This window comes from Filicampus tigris, chromosome 8, assembly GCF_054856515.1.
Source record: "Filicampus tigris isolate MCC_2025a chromosome 8, RoL_Ftig_1.0, whole genome shotgun sequence".
In the NCBI taxonomy this organism is placed as follows: domain Eukaryota; kingdom Metazoa; phylum Chordata; class Actinopteri; order Syngnathiformes; family Syngnathidae; genus Filicampus; species Filicampus tigris.
In genome coordinates, this window is record NC_141224.1 from 19,397,498 (window position 1) to 19,415,074 (window position 17,577).

General features: G+C 40.2%; 1 protein-coding gene across 4 annotated transcripts in view; it reads right to left on the reverse strand.

Annotated features, from left to right (window-relative positions):
• vps13b (vacuolar protein sorting 13 homolog B) overlaps nucleotides 1-17,577 on the reverse strand; it is a 333,295-nt gene that overhangs the window by 19,874 nt on the left and 295,844 nt on the right. For all 4 annotated transcript variants that reach the window (XM_086037277.1, XM_086037279.1, XM_086037278.1 and 1 more), the window contains 5 exons: nucleotides 9,625-9,780; nucleotides 7,607-7,873; nucleotides 5,838-5,921; nucleotides 4,890-5,065; nucleotides 2,067-2,237 (listed from right to left, as the gene is read on the reverse strand). In XM_086037277.1, coding sequence (XP_085893403.1) covers nucleotides 2,067-2,237; nucleotides 4,890-5,065; nucleotides 5,838-5,921; nucleotides 7,607-7,873; nucleotides 9,625-9,780 — 854 coding nt within the window. The remainder of the gene's footprint in view (nucleotides 1-2,066; nucleotides 2,238-4,889; nucleotides 5,066-5,837; nucleotides 5,922-7,606; nucleotides 7,874-9,624; nucleotides 9,781-17,577) is intronic.

The window sequence follows — 17,577 nt, forward strand, 5'->3', positions numbered from 1 at the left end:
AAATGGGCATTAACATTATTATACATACAATAAAAGGATATGCACGGTTTGAGCATGAGTGGATTTGAGGGAACCCGTAATACTGGCAATGTTAATGGCTTGTTCTCCGCAGTGAGCTTAGCCAGATGACACAGGCATGCCAATACAGTGTTGAACTTGGTACAAATGTAAGGCACAGCACCATGACTATTTGACTGTAAACGTCTCCCCACAGACACATAATGAGGACATACATACAGATAAAGAGACAAACACACAGCTCCCTGTAATGCAGCACTGATAAACACGTCACTGTCAGTTTAGTTTAACCAAACAATTTCACTTAATTACCAAAACTAAAGGGGACAGTTCTCCTGTCCACTTGCTATGTTTTTACACTTCTTAAGTAAAGCAGTAGACCGCCCGTCTAAAGCAGTCATTCAAGTGAGTTGGAAATGAACAGACAATTATTGCACACTAAATACTTTATACATATACTATATATGAGACAGGCCATTAACACACTGACGCGATTCACACATGTGAACGCAAAGTTACTAAACGCGTTTTGAGATGCAAAGAGACAGGTGACAAACATGGGGACACACATGATCAACCAGGCATTTGCACAGTCATTTCACAGTAATCATAGTCTTGTGAATCGTAAAGAGCCCTGAGACAAGCACAAAGATCTCCCCGCTCAAGCTTAAACTCATGAAGTGTGACCTGGTCTCGACTAACCACCAGCACCCTGCTTGAGCTACCTTCTTCCACTGTGGTTAACCTTTATGATATAAAGTACTGCTGTTGCTTTTTTTTTTTTTTTTTTTTTTTGCAATCACAGGTTTAATTGATACACTGGCCTTGCAGTGGAGGTCAGCTAAATGTTTGGCTCATGGATCACTTTGCAGGGCCCCATGAGCAAGAGAAAACAGATTCAAAGAATTACAATTCCATGAATAAGTATTTGCCCTCTTCGTACATTCTTACGTTTTTACATAGTTTCTCCATTTTAATGTTTAGGATCAAACATTTTTTTAATGGTGAGTTTATTTAATGGAGTGGGGGCGGGGGATGGGGGTGGATAATTCAAAGCTCCAAGGCCTTCCCTTAGTGGTTGCCAGGGAGATTCAAAATAGCTGTTATCAACACATCTTTGTTATCCACATGGCCCAGGCATCGGTGTCAAGACAAAGGATTCTCTTACAAGATTTTTTAGTCTTCCTAATGGTTTTTTATGTCTGGTTTCTGAAGAGAAGCAGCTTTCCATGATAGATTGTTGCTGTTGTTTGTTTTGGTCTCACAAGAATGTACTGTAGTAAAGAAAAAATGTCTTGAGTGGCCCGGAAAGCCAAGATTAATATTGGCGCTTCAGTGCAATGTGTGTGGCATCTGAAGGTGAGATATTTGCCTTTGTAGAGGGCGTGTGTATGTGTTTCACTTGTGCTACATGAATGCATACAATCGCTATGTATAGTATAGTGTACCTTACTGCATTGTATTAACTTTGCAAGTGTAATTTGTCAGCGTATACCCCACCTCTTGACCAAAGTCAGCTTTAGACTACGTTTCAGTTCACTCTGAATAGGACAAACGGTAGAAAATGAATAAAAGTTCATGAGGGATGGAATAGAATGGTGAGTTCACTTCATGAAAAGAAAATGAACTGCTTTTATAAAATTACTGTGCAGTGGGACAAGCCAATAGTCACAACACAACTGTAGTAGTGTATACTGTCAGAATCTTAGGTCTGGTTGGCCCAACTTATAGCCTCCTGTATCTCCTTGCGAGTGTTCACATTTGATGTTTTTTTTGCGGGTTTGAGAGTTTGTCCCCTGTTCAATAAATGGCTGAAAGTGCATTTACAACTGTGGCTTCCCCCCCCCTTTTTTTTTTTTTTTCACTTCACTGGAGTGGCGGTATAGCCTGAAGCTTGCTCTAAACTAAAATTTGGCCCGCAGCCCGAACAAAATGTGGCAACATGATGGTAAGTTGTACTACTATACAGTATATTGTATTGCCACATAACCATGTAAAAATAAAAGTGTACACAGGGCACTGAGGATGGAGCAACTAAGGTGGCATACCTCTCATTGTCTTTGGCAATGTAGGGCCACGGTGCCTCAGCGGACGCTTTTTGACCATAGAAATCACTCAGGATGTGTTCCAGGTTGTCCTCATCTCCATTCTTGTCCAGTATCTGTTTGATGAGGCTTGTGGAGATGGGCACAGCACAGTGGGAAGCATCCTTATCCTCGCTGAAAAAGAAAGCAAAAACATGCAATTGGGGGGTCCTTCTAGCAAGCTGGCACCCACAGTCAGCTGATATGACTGCTTGAAATGAAGCCCTATGAAGTACATTGAGTTCCCTTGTGTATGAATTGCGCTACTGTCTTGCTGCAGATGTGCTGCACTACTGGCATTCAGTTAACATGTAGGTTCTCAAGAAAACACAGTTTAATGACACCATCTATGGCCGTAAAAATGAGATACACTTAGTGACATTATGAAAAGCCCACCTATATTTAAATGTAAATTCCACATCCTCCCACGCTAACTTTGCAAGGAACAACAATTGCGACGTTAGGTGACTCTGTAGTATACAAATAGCCAACAACATGCCTTTATGTGGTCATAGTGAGTGCCGGAAATGACTTGTGGCTAATGCTAGCGGGCTAATGTGGCTAAATGACACACGACTATACAGAATAAGTGCAGGATACGAGCACAGAACATGTACTTACTTTTTGTCATGAAACCAGTGCTGTGAAAAATATTGAGGTAACTAATAAGGAGGTTAAATGCAACTAAGCTCTTATCTAGCTGTACTGCTGCGATTGCACCAAAAACAGGAAATGAAATGTCCGCAACAAAGCCAAAAAACAGACATTATATATATATACATTTTACAAAGTATATTAGATAAATTTGTAACACTAGACAGGAAATATTATGTTCAAATGTAAATACGCCTTTCTATTTTTTAACAACCTCTAGGTACTGGTAAACAAAATTTTTTTTATCGACTCTTGTACGTGTAGACAATATTGAATATTTTTTTTGCAAAAAAATGAGTGCTAATCACAGGAAGTTACGGTAATGGTATAGGGTACAAAGGCCTACAAAGTGCGCAGTTATGGTTGTTAATAAATTGCATCCGTTCTGCTATAAAAAGGAAGTGAGGGGTTCGTGTTTTATGAAACTGGGACAAGAAAGATGAGAGGGACAAGGTGCTGACAGGAAGCTTTTTATTCAAAACACTTCCTGGGGGGTTAAACTTGAGGCTTCTGACTGTAAGCCTCGGTTTTCTATTGTGGTTGCCTAGATGACCTGATCAGGACATGGTGGTTGTATTTAAGACCTGTCTGTCTCTCTTGTGTTGCACCCGCAGCGCTGTCCATTATAACCCGCAACTATGTGTAATTACAGGAAGGAAAGATGAACCGTTGACCATTGAACATTGAAAATTGAATCCATCCTTGAGGTTAACATATGTGTGCACGCGCACGGGTAAAGGTACATTCCCACTTGTGGCTTCTGTCGAGTGCATTTGTGAGTATGGAAAGGGATGAGGCATGGACTGAGCTGGGCTACCAGGGAAAGGAGAATGGAAGCGTGTGGTGAGACATGGTTTATTCAGGGGACACAGTAAATACAAGGATCATTGCGGTTGCAAGCCAGGAGGACAGAGACACTGAAATGTTTTCTGCTTAATCTTTTTGAGACTTATCTGAAACAACAAGGAGCTAAATATACCTCATATAGTCCACACACTATTCCTGTGGTTCTTTTAAGGCAGCACTAATCAAAACAAACTTGTGACCAGATATCGACTACCCACCCCCAAAAAAACTTTCTCAGGGGAGTCAATTACACTCAATCAGTAGTTGCTACCAAAAGAATGAACTTCCCTCAGTTCATTCTCAAAACACGACAGTTTATTCATGCACAGATGACAAATACGGTAGGAGTAGCTACCATACACTGTATACATCTGGTAGTAATTTCCCAAGGGGCCACCCACACTGACACATAAACACCAATGTTACTGAAAGTCAAAGCAACTGACATTTATACATGCGTGACATGACACATGAGGTATGATGATGATGCTATCCAGTGATGTTATTACACTAGGTTTCCTTCAGATGAATTACAGATGCATGGTCAATTATTTGAGGGCAAATGCCGATGCAAATGACATTCATCTTCAACGGCAAACTGTATGCAGTGTCTTACAGGATGTTTTCAGCAAGTGAACAAACACCCACGCACACACATCCACAAACGGACTTAGTGGGTGTGGCAGACAATGGTGACTGTCCATGATGAAGCGATGTCTGTCACACCTGATCTGACACATACGCGTACATAACTAACTGACCTAACATACCACACAGAGATACTGGATATCCACATGAACGCGAGTGGTACTGTACATCCCGTCTTCCACTAAAACTCGCACAGAGCCAAGGTGGGACCAAAAACCTGCTCTCTGTTAGAGCCTTTATGTAAATTAGGGGTAATTATAGTGAGGCCTGACATGTTGGAATTGAGGTTGGGTTTCTGCTGCCAAGCTCACTTCCTGCTCCCCTGAAATGGTGTTTGGATCTCCCTGGATTGTGAGCTAATGTTGGCTAACAGAAACTAAAATGTGGTGCAACAAAATCTTAAGGGCCTCTCCCACTACACTAGATGGAAGTATAACAAGCCAGAAAAAGAGTCAAACTGTCCTTTGCAACAACACTTAAAACAAGCCTAAAACTTTAATGATCTGCCACAATGATAAGGAACATGACAAATGTCTCTTTTTCCGTGTCTAATATTTTACTACTGCATAAATCTTTACAATGGAAAGTTTGATGCTGAATGGGTTTTATTCATGATTATTTTGATGAATTACTATTTACCTGGCCTGAAAAGTGAGGTGATGCGTGAGGTCTGCTTCAGTGTTGAACAGGGGCTCCTGGTGGCCCTGTCCTAGAACCAGCTGGCTCTCTCTCAGTCCAAGGCTTCGCTTTTCTATGTGGATGATTACTGGGTCTGGCAAGTGGCTCCTCATGACAAACAGCGGACTAAAAACAACCTGAATGTGGAAATCGATATAGAGACAGTATTGTGCATCATTCAAATCATTTTCTAATCAAGGATACGTCATCCAACCAGTACAGGGCTGACTGAAACAGATATCAGCCACTTAAGTGATCCTTTAGAATCTCAAGATTCAAGAGGTTTACTGGCGCGTTCACAGTAAAAACACAGTGGTCGTGAAATAAAAGTCTTTCTTTGTTTACTTGCCTTCACACAGCGCTAAGAATAGGACTCAAACAGAAAAATGAAAAAAAAGGTAACCTCTCGCAATAGAAAATGTCTAATGAAGACACAATCAAGTACTGTGAAAACAAAAGAACAACATGTAGTATAACCTGCATTACAATCATTCAAAAGAAATGCAACATTTTTTTTGTATTAGGTAGCATGTGCAAATGTTGACAATATATAAACTCTTTTCAGCATTGTTGTATTATATTGTATTCTATAATTACTTTACAATTATCTTTGTAAAGGCATTTTTTTTAATACATCCATTAATGGACATATTATAAAAATGATATTTGACAGAGAGACACAGAGGCAGGAAAACTACAGCATTAGGTCACTGGTCATGTGTTTGTGATTTTGATTATCTGATTAAGAATACGGGAACTGGATTGCGCCTCAGAAATAAGTTTATAAAAGGCTGAATGACACTACACACACTTTAAGGCAATAACAGTAAGATAGGAGATAGCCACTCAATTTTCCATCACAATGTAGAAAAACAAAAAACAATTGAAGTAGAAATCTAGGACACTCACCACTCTTTGCTGCATATGGGAATCAGGCTCAACAATGATGAGATTACACCAGACAAAGAGCAAAGAACCACCAGAACATGGAACCTGAAAGAAGGCAACATACTTTTTAGTGGGCCAAACTCGATATTAGACTTGACTGCACTGGACTCAGCAGATATTTTTCTTAGATAAGCACAATTTTAAAGGCCTAGAATGAACATTTTCATTCATTCATTTTGTGTCCGTGAGCCATTTACTCTATCAAAACATTGGGATGACAATGCATTCAATGTATTCAAGTAGTAGTTAAGAATGTAATCTTTCATTAGTGGAAAGAATGGGCCGACCAAGAGTCCAACATGAAAATAAAGTTGTCAAAATGGCAGCGTCCGACCATGGGGAAGATCATCATAACCTCTCCAGTGCTTTACAGCCAAAAATTAGACAGTCGAGACATGGAAGGCATGTGGTACGAAGGATGGAAATGCAACACGGGCATGTTGCCAGAAGGTGAAGCAAAAAATGAGGGAGTTAACCACAGCTCAGTCAAGGTAGCCAGTTCATACGAGACAATCGGGAATGTTGAATGAATGTCTGACTTGTACAGAGGCGATAACAGCAGAGGCTGGAGTGGAGTGCAGTCAGCAGTGGTGGCAGAATGGCAAGGGGCTCATAACGCATCAAAACAACAGACAAAAACGGAGCATGCCGAGAACAAGTCAACTAAGAATCTCAGTGGCAACACAGACCAGTGAGGCAGAGATCATCTGGTGCTAATTCAGTGGTGTGAAAGTGTCTTTGAAGCATCTGCTAATGCCCACATATCAGCTAGTGTTTCCTGTTTATAGTTAGTGATGTTATGAGTGAGCATAAACTGTATTTTGGGCCTCTCAACATCTTTGGGTAACAGACTACAAAAATGGAACACATTTGCAGGGGATGATCACGGTTTGTTCTCAAGTGATGTGCCATAGCGGCCACCCAGAAGATGTGCACACAGTTGGTGGTCCAGGAAACAGCAACAAATGGGTGTAAAGATATGATTGTGCAATATGTGTGGTTATCTGCTTGCCTGCCTTGCACATTCTACCTTAGGGGTGAATGGAGCAGTAAACTATAAATGCACTCTGATTGTGTATAACGTATATACTGCATACTGTCAGAAGAGAGGGTTACAGTAGGAGTCTATTTCTGTGCCTGATGGTCCAATCAAAACTTAAGTTTGCTATACAGGAAGTTGCTACTCAATCCTCAAGGCCAAAATGCTTCTGGTGTGCTTTGAAGCTATCAAGGCTTGGGGTTAAAAGTGCCAGAGGGTACCACCTTATTGACAAACCATTGTAAAGCCAGATAAAATGTTCAAATCACCAATACAGCTGGATTTGTGTGATCTTAAAACAAGTCTCAAGGAACAAATACGGGTGGCAACATTTGCTTCACCATTAAAATCACAACTGTTGTATTAATAGCAGCAAAAGAGATTGCATACAACGTGACACTCATTTTACTTCATCCATCTGAGTATCCAACCATGTTTTTTCTGTGTATTTTTTGTGACACCTATCTGAAAAGAAGGACCTTATTTAAGGATATTTATTCAAGAGAAGAAAAGTGCAAAAAGGAGAAGGTAGATTTTTACTGTTAAAAGCTTAAAATGATGGCAAGATTTTGACCCAACATATTCTCCTTTATTTCTATCATTTTGCCATTTGTTTTAAAGTCTGAACTAATCTGAGGTTTGACATGAGAGATTCCCTTCTGATGACTACTCTCGAATTGCAACATTTTACCTGTACAACAGAGCTGCTGGTGCCCTTGTCCTTCCTCTCTAGCTGCACATCCTGGGACCACTCGTCATCTCCTCTGGCCCTCACACACAACTCTGTCAGTTCAACATCTTCCAGAATATAGGAAGGTAACTTGGTCCCTGCCTCCAGGCAGTCACAGTGTTCTCTGACCACTGTCTGAGCATCAGGGCCAACATAGTGCTGCACCAGCCGCAGTTCAATATCCTCAGTCAGATAGCTGCACATCACCTGCCGCCCACAGATTATCACCTGCGGAGGGAAACATAGACACAATATAAATATTACAAAGGCACCGGTAGACCAATATGGAGGCTGATAAAAAAACTATTTGAAGCTGCACCAAATAGTACACCTTCATCGATAACCAGCAAATATCGTAGATTCATGCATTATCACAAATAATCAGTTGAAGAAATTCTGATGCAGAATCAACCTGTAACAATTTTTTTCTTTTTAAACATAATACTGCTCCCAAACAAATGGTGAGGAAAATGTAGCCCCCTTGGCGAACAAGAAGAAATACATTTTAGATAGTTTGCAAACCACCTCACACTTCTGAAGTTCAGAGTTTGCATGTTCTCCCTGTTTTTGCCTGGGTTTTTTCCGGGTACATTCTAAAAACATGCGAGTTGTTTGTCTCTATGTGTCCCGTGATTGGCTGGCAAGGTACTATCATTTCAAACTTGAATTGTCTGGTTAAAAGCGAGTGAAAGTGAAAGAGATACAATTTGCCTCAATGTGACAAAAAAAAGAAAAGAAAAGGAAGACATTGCATATATAAATCATGGGTGGCAAATTACTTTCCAAAGCGGTGACGGGATTCTTACTAGTATTTTTAAAATATTTTATTTCGACTTCACAAGGGTCGGTCAGAGACTGGACGGGCCTGCCTGCCTGCCATATAATACCAAGGTCTGACCTACATAGTGTTTTAACCAGTAGTGGGAAACTTCTTTAACACAGCTGATGAGTAGTGGGGGTTTATTGTGAAAAAAGGGAAAGAGTAATTAATTTTGTCAGCAGCCACCCACTGTCTCACGCTGACGTTATGAGTTGGATTAGACCAACACCCTGAGCAGATCATTTGAGCCAATGGAAAAAAGATGGATGAAGTGTGTGGGATTGTGAGAAAAAATGTGACGGACCAAGTCTGCTCCGTCTGGAGGACAAGAGGGAGACATGTTGGGTCATTGACACTGTCAACAAGTGCATGTGTCATCACTATAGTTTGATGACATGGTGCCTTTTTCAAAATACACTGACTGTTTTGTATTTGTGGAAATTACAACATGATTGTTGGTGGAAAAATGCAAATACAGATGGCTCATGGTTTGTCATTGCCTGTGATGTGGACTAAGTGGGCACACGATATTTCATGTTGCTTCTATTGGTAGACAGCAAAATAAAAAGGTCAACTCAGTAGCACAGACAACCAAGACCAGTATTGAAAAATAAAGTCTTATTGACAGTCAGTGATCTTAAGCGTGATAAATGAAAATCATACATTAAAAAAAGAACAGTCTGCTATAACAAATAGTCATAATAAAAATGTAGTTCTTACCTATAACATAAAATTACATAACTTTCCTCTGCTTTTTGTTTTATCCTAAAATGTACCATTTCATGTGATGGATGTGACCTGATTTTGAATTTAAACATAGATACTACGCTATGCAAATGTTATTTAAATACTGTTGGAGCTCCATTCATGTTTCAGATGGTCTGTTTTTAGAAGGTTAGAAGAAGAGTCGTGTGTATGGAGTTGTATTCTGGAACGTGAAGTTAAAGTATTGTCAATGTTATTTTGCTTTTATTAAAAACTAAATAAATGTACTACACAGAAGATCAACAGCAAAGATGTATTTTTCATCAACAAATCATCAAACCAAATACATTTATTAATACGTCATAAATCAAGGGGGACGTTTGAACAATAAACAGCTACAGTATTTGTCATGTTCTTGTCACTGTAAAGCTATCCCGCCAGACATGTACTGTACCTGTTTCTGGACACCATTAAGCTGCAGCACCTTGATGATGAGTGAGGCTGTGCGTCCTTTGTACTCAATGGTCCTGAGCAAAGTCCCCACATTGTCCACACTGAAAGCCTCAGACCAGCGCCAGTTACCCCAGCCTTCGATGCAGATGTGGAGCAGCTGCAACACAGACAAAAACACACACAAAAACAAAGACAGAGGCACACTTAACATCAGAGGGTATTTGCCTTGCACTTTATTTATTGCTAAGAAAAAGGCACATAAACAATGGCATTCTTTGTTTAAAAGATTTTGGTAGGGGGACAAACACACAGTTCCTGTTTACTGGTGCAGAACAGGCAAGCTGCTGTACAAAAATAGAAGGAGGCACACACAATAAACTGGCTGGTGGAAAACAGCTGATGTGGAAGCTAATGGTGGCTGGCTGCATGTGTGATGGACGTGGACGAGTCTGTTCCGCGCACATCGAAATAGGAGGCAGATAGTTTGGCCCTCAACCATTCCAGCTTCGTATCCATCACTTCAACATGGAGCACAGCCGTGCGCGCGTATGTGTGTGTGTGTGCCTGACTGCAAACACACAACGTCAGCAGAACAATATACAGATGGTGAACAAATTTGCATTGGATAACAGGGGTCTCAATATGGCAATATTGATGAGGTTGACAACTCAATTGTGTGTTTGCAGACTTAACAGTGAGCCGATCAAAGCCTCTCTGTATGATACAGTGATGTTCTACACCGCAACTTAACGAAATAAAGAACAATAGAAAAAAACGTGGCCGTCCATCCAAACATCAGACTACGTACTCCCTTTGTAAAGGAATCCTTTTGAATACAAACGGATTGCAAAGACGTAGCCAACTAAATGGTTGGTGAGTACTGTACATGAACTGTGCTGCTTCTGTCGCTGACCGATCAAAATCATGCATTTTATCAGGCGCTATGAAAAGTGGTCGATGGTAAATTATTTTAGGAAAACACACGTTGTTCCTAAAATTTACTATAACAAGGAGCTCTTTTTCGATATGACCTCAGCTCTTATCCATTGACATTGTGATTCCATCGATATTTTCTGTCCGTCTCTCGTTTGAGGATGCAATAATTGCCCCTGAGATTTGTTTGGGATGTTAAACTACTATTTGTCCTCATGAAATATGCTCCACAGATTATCAATAGGGTTGAGGTCAGAGGATGACCGTGGCCACACGATGATTTTTTCTACTCTTACACTCATCGCAGCTAAAGATTCAATGTATTTTTTTCAGTGCATGATGGTGTGTTGTCTTGCTTGAGTATTAAGGTACTGTGGAAGGCACAGATAGTCCTTCTATGGCAGGAAAGATTTATTAGGTCGTTCTGATCCCTTGAAGTGGCCCAAAGTGGTCTACTAACCCACTCTCGTCCAAAACATCACGCTGCCACCTCCTTGTTGGGATGTGGTGGCCATCCAACACTCATCTACCGGTATGTAGCGATGTAGAGCAGGATACGCAACTTAAGTGATAGAGGGACCCCTATTTTCCATCAGTGCAACTGTGGGGACCACACACTTTCTCGCCAGATGGATGACAAAAATGCCATTTTAATTAAAGACGGACAAAATAAGTGCCGGCCCAAGAATAGCAAAAATCCATGTATAATTGTTAGAAATGCACTGGGAAAACTGGGGAGGGGAAAAAAAACGAAAAAAAATATATATACTACTCCTCCAATATCTGTTTTCCAAAAAATAACTGTGGTAGTCTCCTCTCACAACTGCCCCTTCCCCCAAAAAAACTAATGACAAAAAATTGTCCAGTGGTGGCCTGAATACAGCTGTATACATGACTACAGCCTTTGGAGGAACTTTCGCTTTTATCAGGTCAACCCCGCTTGTTTGAGGTAAAATACTGTATGATCATTTTCTTGAAACTCCAATTTGCATAACAATTGGAGACAGTCCATAAGTACGAATCAGGTGGGCACCAGTCCAGGGCGTACACCGACTGCATCAAGCTCAAAGTCAGCTCGCATAGGCTCCAATGCACCCGTGACCGTAATGAGGAAAAGCTGTACAGAAAATCTTTTTGACGTGACAAAATTATGATTTCTGCTGGCTCTATTTGACAAACTGATATCGAGTTGAGAGAGCGGAGCAATGCGATTTTAGTCAGAAAGTGACATTTTGCTTTAATTGTAATATAACAAAGAACATACTGTATTACCATAGTTTATCACTAGTGACCAGTTCATTGACGCACTAAGTGCTAAAGTAAGGTCATTCAGTGACTGTCCACATTTTTGTTCTGAGCGTGACATGATGAGAGCTCATGTGTCAAACAACGCAGTGTTATCGTGAAATGATAGGAGCTGAATCATAAATACGCATGCAAGATCTAAAGCCCGCTCCTCTCTGGAGGCAACGAGGCTGACATTCCACCTGAGTGAACTCTCTGTGTTAGTGTTGCCGCCACCACAACTTGCAGCTTGCTTCGGTCACAGAACAAGAGGCAGACTGCCAGAAAGGTAAAGAGCGTAGGGGACCGAGAGAAAGAGGCGAAAACACACAGCGGCTGGCTTCAATATACTCCCACTCTTGAGTGGTTTTGAACTACTTTTAAAGATTAACACGTTACTTTAATGTCCTGAACTTTTAGGCAATGTATTATTTCTTTTTTTTTCTTAAAGAAAAACAAATTTCTCTTCGGGTCAGAGAGCATGGGGGAGCCCTGGTCAAGACCTTCTATGTTTGCCTCCACTGCAATCGTTGCTCAGTGTTTGAAGGCAGATTTTTTTACAATAACATTCTTAATCAAAGCCTGAATTCACTTTATTTGAGACTGTCTCTACTTCCTTTCGGGTGAGTGGAAGTGACATAATTTCTAGGATCTCTTTCCCTGTGGGCTTGATCACAGGGAAAGTGGCGAAGTGGTGTAAACTACCAGGTGGTGGAAGTTATGGTTAAGCCTCGGGGTGGAGAACTACTACATAATCCCCTAAAAGCAGCACAAGCATTAGAATAAAGTACCTTAAAGTTTGAGCCGCTTTGTAAGCTGCCTGGTATGAAATGGAGACCTTTTAAGTTGCAGTCAACTTAAAAGCCTGCTTTACATTCTTAGTATTAGTTTCAGTCTCAGTGAGTCGTTGAGAAGGGCTGGACTGAACTTAATTATGATCCAAATTGTTTGGTAGTCCACTTACTGGAAGTCTGTGTTGTGCCTCAGCACCATCTGTGAGGACTGTTTTGTTATTTCAACACTTTTCTCTCCTTTAACCCCGTCGACCCTCCCTCCTCTCAGTGCACGTTATCACGCTCGTGGCTCAACTTGACCTTTGAGACAGACGTCATAACAGTGTCCCTCCTCAAACTTCAAACGGCGACTACGTCTAAGTCATCACAGCTCTGACTCAAGCAATGAAAAACAAGAAAACACCAACTGGACACGTAAGACAACAAGAATGAAAAATACAAAGCTGTTTTGCCTCTCTGACTTATCCAACTTTTGTGACAGAAAAAAAGAGAGTTTGCCACATGTGGTGGCTTTTAGCCCAGGAATCAAGCCAGAACTTGCACTCACATTCAATAAAGGCAGAACCCTACCAAGAGAAAGCATTATTGTTGCAAGATTCATTCTTTTTTTGGGGGGGTAACAGAATGTTAACCCATTAAAGGGATAGTCAACCCAAACATATTTTTTTTCAAGAATATGTTCCCAGCATGCCCACTAGTTGAAACACGGCATTCTGATTGATTTTGCGTTTGTGGAATATAAGTTACGCAGCAAAATGCACTCGTTTTTAGCCATCTCTGGGGGCAGCCATTTTGTCTTCTATCGACTGAAAATGACATCACAACTGCTGACAACGACCAATCACGGCTGACCTGTTTTCTGAATCTGAGTCGTGATTGGTCATTGTGAGCAGTTGTGATGTCATTTTCAGTCGACAGAAGACAAAATGGCTGCCACAAATGCAAAATTAATTCAGAATGCCGTGTTTCAACTAGTGGTCCTGCTGGGAACATATTCTTGAAAGAAATATGTTTGGGTTGACTTCCGCTTTAAGGAGGGGAGTGCTTAACCGCGTTTCTACCCCTTAAGCCAGGAGCGCTGTTGAGTGTTTCTCCCTTTAAAGCCGGAGAGCGTATACGTCATTTTCTTATTTTAATCTAATTCTCGGTCTCTTAGCCAATGAAAGGCATCAGAATATACATGTGACGGTGTCGTGAGTTGTCGTAGGAGATCCAGAATTTTTTGGAGGAGTAATGGAGGCACAGTCGATCGCGGGAGCTCTGCATATAAGTCACGGCAGTGATATAGACAACACGCTCGCGGACTTTAAAGCCGTGAAACAATTCCAAACATGATGTATGGTTAATGTTAATGATCGTAGACAATGACGATTTCAACGTCTTTGTAAGAGAACACAGCATGGTATTTACCACTCGATTAATTAATTAATCAATTAATTAATTATTAATTATTATTCTGACCAAATAATTATTATGATTAATTAATTAAAATAGTGCTTCACTTGCATCTTCGATTGAAACAGTAAAGATTAATAAGCTCGAGCCTGTGTGAAAGCCACATGTCTAAACTCTCAAATTTTGGGGGAATTATGTTTCTACCTGCTACAGGGGCTGAGATATTTTGTAGGTGGCGAAAATGTCAGGTTTGTGAGGGTGACTCCTCAAGACGACCGTAGGTTTTACAGAGATTCCTCACGAGGGGCTTCAGGCTTTAATGGGTTAAAGTGACCTGCTGTGCACTATTGTAGAAGAAATGGTGCCAACACAACAGTAACAATCAGGCCAAGAGCATTGTGATTGACAGCTAAATGACAATTGGAGTGAAAAGTTAATTACCTAATTAAGCCCTAATTTATTCTCACCCTTGCCAACTTTTTAGTTTCTCTAGAGACTCTCATACATATTTTCATGGAAAAACGGTGCTGAGCCCCTCAGCTGACCTGAGTGCAGGGCCGCCTTCCCTTTGCGCAGAGCACTCACAGTGCGTAGGGCACCATCGTCGGTGGGGGGCACCGTGTACCAGCATTACGTATTCAGAATAATACGTAATGCGTAATACGTAAAAAAAAAAATGTAACTATTTATATTACATGTATACTTTTGTCATATGGCGTTTGATCTACTCACATTTCTTATTCTTTGGATTTGAATTGTGGATGCTCAGGCTTCCTCTAGCATTCCAAAACTAAGTATATCAAAAAGTGAGAGTAAAAAGAGAGAAAAGAACAGAGAAATATATCAAAATAAACATTGCGTTGACTTTTTTTTTTTTGTTTTATTGAATTTTAGTTACTAAGTACGTTTTAACAGGTAACTAACTAGTAACTATGTATCTACTTAACCGTCAGACACCCCCCCCCCCCCCCCACACACACACATACAAACATTTCAGGCCATGAAAAATGGGAATATTGGGGTGGAGTGGGGGGCACCATCTGACTTTTCAGTATAGGGCACCCAAAGGGGTATCAGCGGCCCTGCCTGAGTGGGAGTGATGCCTTCTTCAAGACACCTCAACAGTAGTTGGGAATCAGACAACCAATGTGTCCACCAACAAGCTGAACCTTTCAGCCCAAAGCCCAAGTCCTAATGATTGATCTACTGCCTTGTCCAATGAACTTCATCACTTGTGCACGACTGAGTGGAATCGTTTGCCAAAAGCTAATCTTCAATATTACAGTTTATTAAGAGTTTTCAAAGTTGTATATTGAGTGAGAAATAAATGTGAAATTCAAATCTCAAACCATTTCTCTTTTGCACAAATCCATACGGGGGTATTGTGATTATGCTTAAATGATTGTGGTTAGTTAGCTTCCAGCACATAACTGGACCCAGCACAATGTATGTGTCACAATGATCTACTGGAGGATTATGAAACCAAATGGTTCAATGTAATCACACAAAACATGTTCACTCTGTGAATGCACTCAACTGCATACTGTCTGCCATCTGGACACTGAGTTAGGGCCATGTTTGTCTGAAGGTTCCTGGCTTTGTAACACATCAACGATTCCAAATCATTTGGAGATTATGAGTACAGGGCTTTCGAAAACGAAACTTTTTAAAGTGGAAGTCAACCCAAACATGTTTTTTTCAATAATGTTTGATGAAGGGCCGATTAGTTGAAACAAGGCATTCCGATTAATATTACTTTTGTGTAATATGAGTTAAGCAGCAAAATCCACCCGTTTTCAGCCATCTCAGGGGACAGTCATTTTGTCACTTCTGTCGACTGAAAATGACATCACAGTTGCTCAGGGCTCAGATAACGACCAATCACGGCTCACCTGTTTTCTGAAGATGAGCCACGGTTGGTCGTTATCTGAGCACTGAGTAACTTCAATGTCATGTTCAGTCGACAGAAGTAACAAAATGACTGCAATCTGAGATGGCTAAAAACAGGTGGATATTGATGCTAAACTCATATTCCACAAACGCAATATTAATCAGAATGCCTTGTTTCAACTAGTGGGGCTGCAGAGAACATATTCTGGAAAAAATATGCTTGGGTTGACTTCCCCTTCATTATTCAACAAATAACTTTTAGTTGTTTTTTTTTTTTTAGAATATTATGATGATGATTACTCACCCATGGTTGAATTCTTGTGAACTCTATCTTTTAAAAATCTATCAAGTTTTGATAGCCTTTCAGTGGAGTGTACTATTTTTTACAACATTGCAACATTATTTTGTCAGAAAAAATATATATTTTAGTGTGTACACATTGACAAATATTGTTTTGGAGGAAAACGTCATTCTGATGCTAAAAGGAATCTTGAACAAATCAATTGGGTAACTCAGTCCAAAGCCCAGATAAAATATGGTTGGGTTGTGTCAGGAAGGATATCCATCGTAAAAACTGTGGAAAAAAAAGATCATGCGAGTGACTCACTGTTGCGACCCCTGATGGAGCAAGCCAAAAGTCGCAACCGCAGCAGCACAACGATATGCTTGAAATTATAAGAATTCTTCCTTTTAAAAAAAAAAAATATATAACAAGTTGTCCTTGACCTTGGACCTAAAAGACAATTCATGCTTCATTATCATAAAGGGTGCCTGTTGAAAATTAAAAGGGTGGACTCATTATCTAGATCGTAGATTCATGAATAGTTGAAGATATGTTGATCAAAGCCTTGTCATGAATGATTCATTTGCATTTAATGCAAAATCACATTCATGACAAAGCTTTGATCAACATAGCATGGAACTGGATGTATTTATTTATCTGATACGTATAAATGCCTTAGTGCTTACACATTTATTTCAATGATTAACTCACGATGACCTTTTTATGTTTTTTTTTTTCTTCCGAAACCAAATATGGAAGGGTCACCATGATGGCATGAAAGTCGACACAGATACAACTGGGACCACCTATGGCCTCATAAGATTGGTACCACATGACACAGATCTTTGTGGTTGCTACGGAAATTATATGCATAAAATAACACGGGACTGACATGTTCAGAAATGATGGTAACTTCTGAGAGACACTCGCCTTTTAATGCTAATAATAACTGATGAGTCAATCAAACAAGCAGATGCTTTCACTGATCTACGTCATGTCTAACGTCTGTGTCATTTTATCCAGTCTCAGGCGAAATGATTAGTTACAAGGACTCCTGTAAATGGTGGACACATTTTACTTAGTCATAACCAAAGCAATGATGATCAACTTTGTGGTAAATAGTCCCTTCCTCCCTCGGTTTGCACAAACTCACATATTACTGACAAAAAAAAAAAAGGAAAAAATATCACAAATAATTTACCCCTCTATGTTAATGATTTGTCATTATACACGCTACTCAAAAAAACCCAAAAAAAAACAAAACAAAACTGTGGGTATAATTTCTTTAGTTGTGCTTAGTTTGACATTAAAAGATAACCGTGGTCAACAGCACATTTTAATCTGAGATGGCTTTATGTGTCTATAAAAGCTTGCG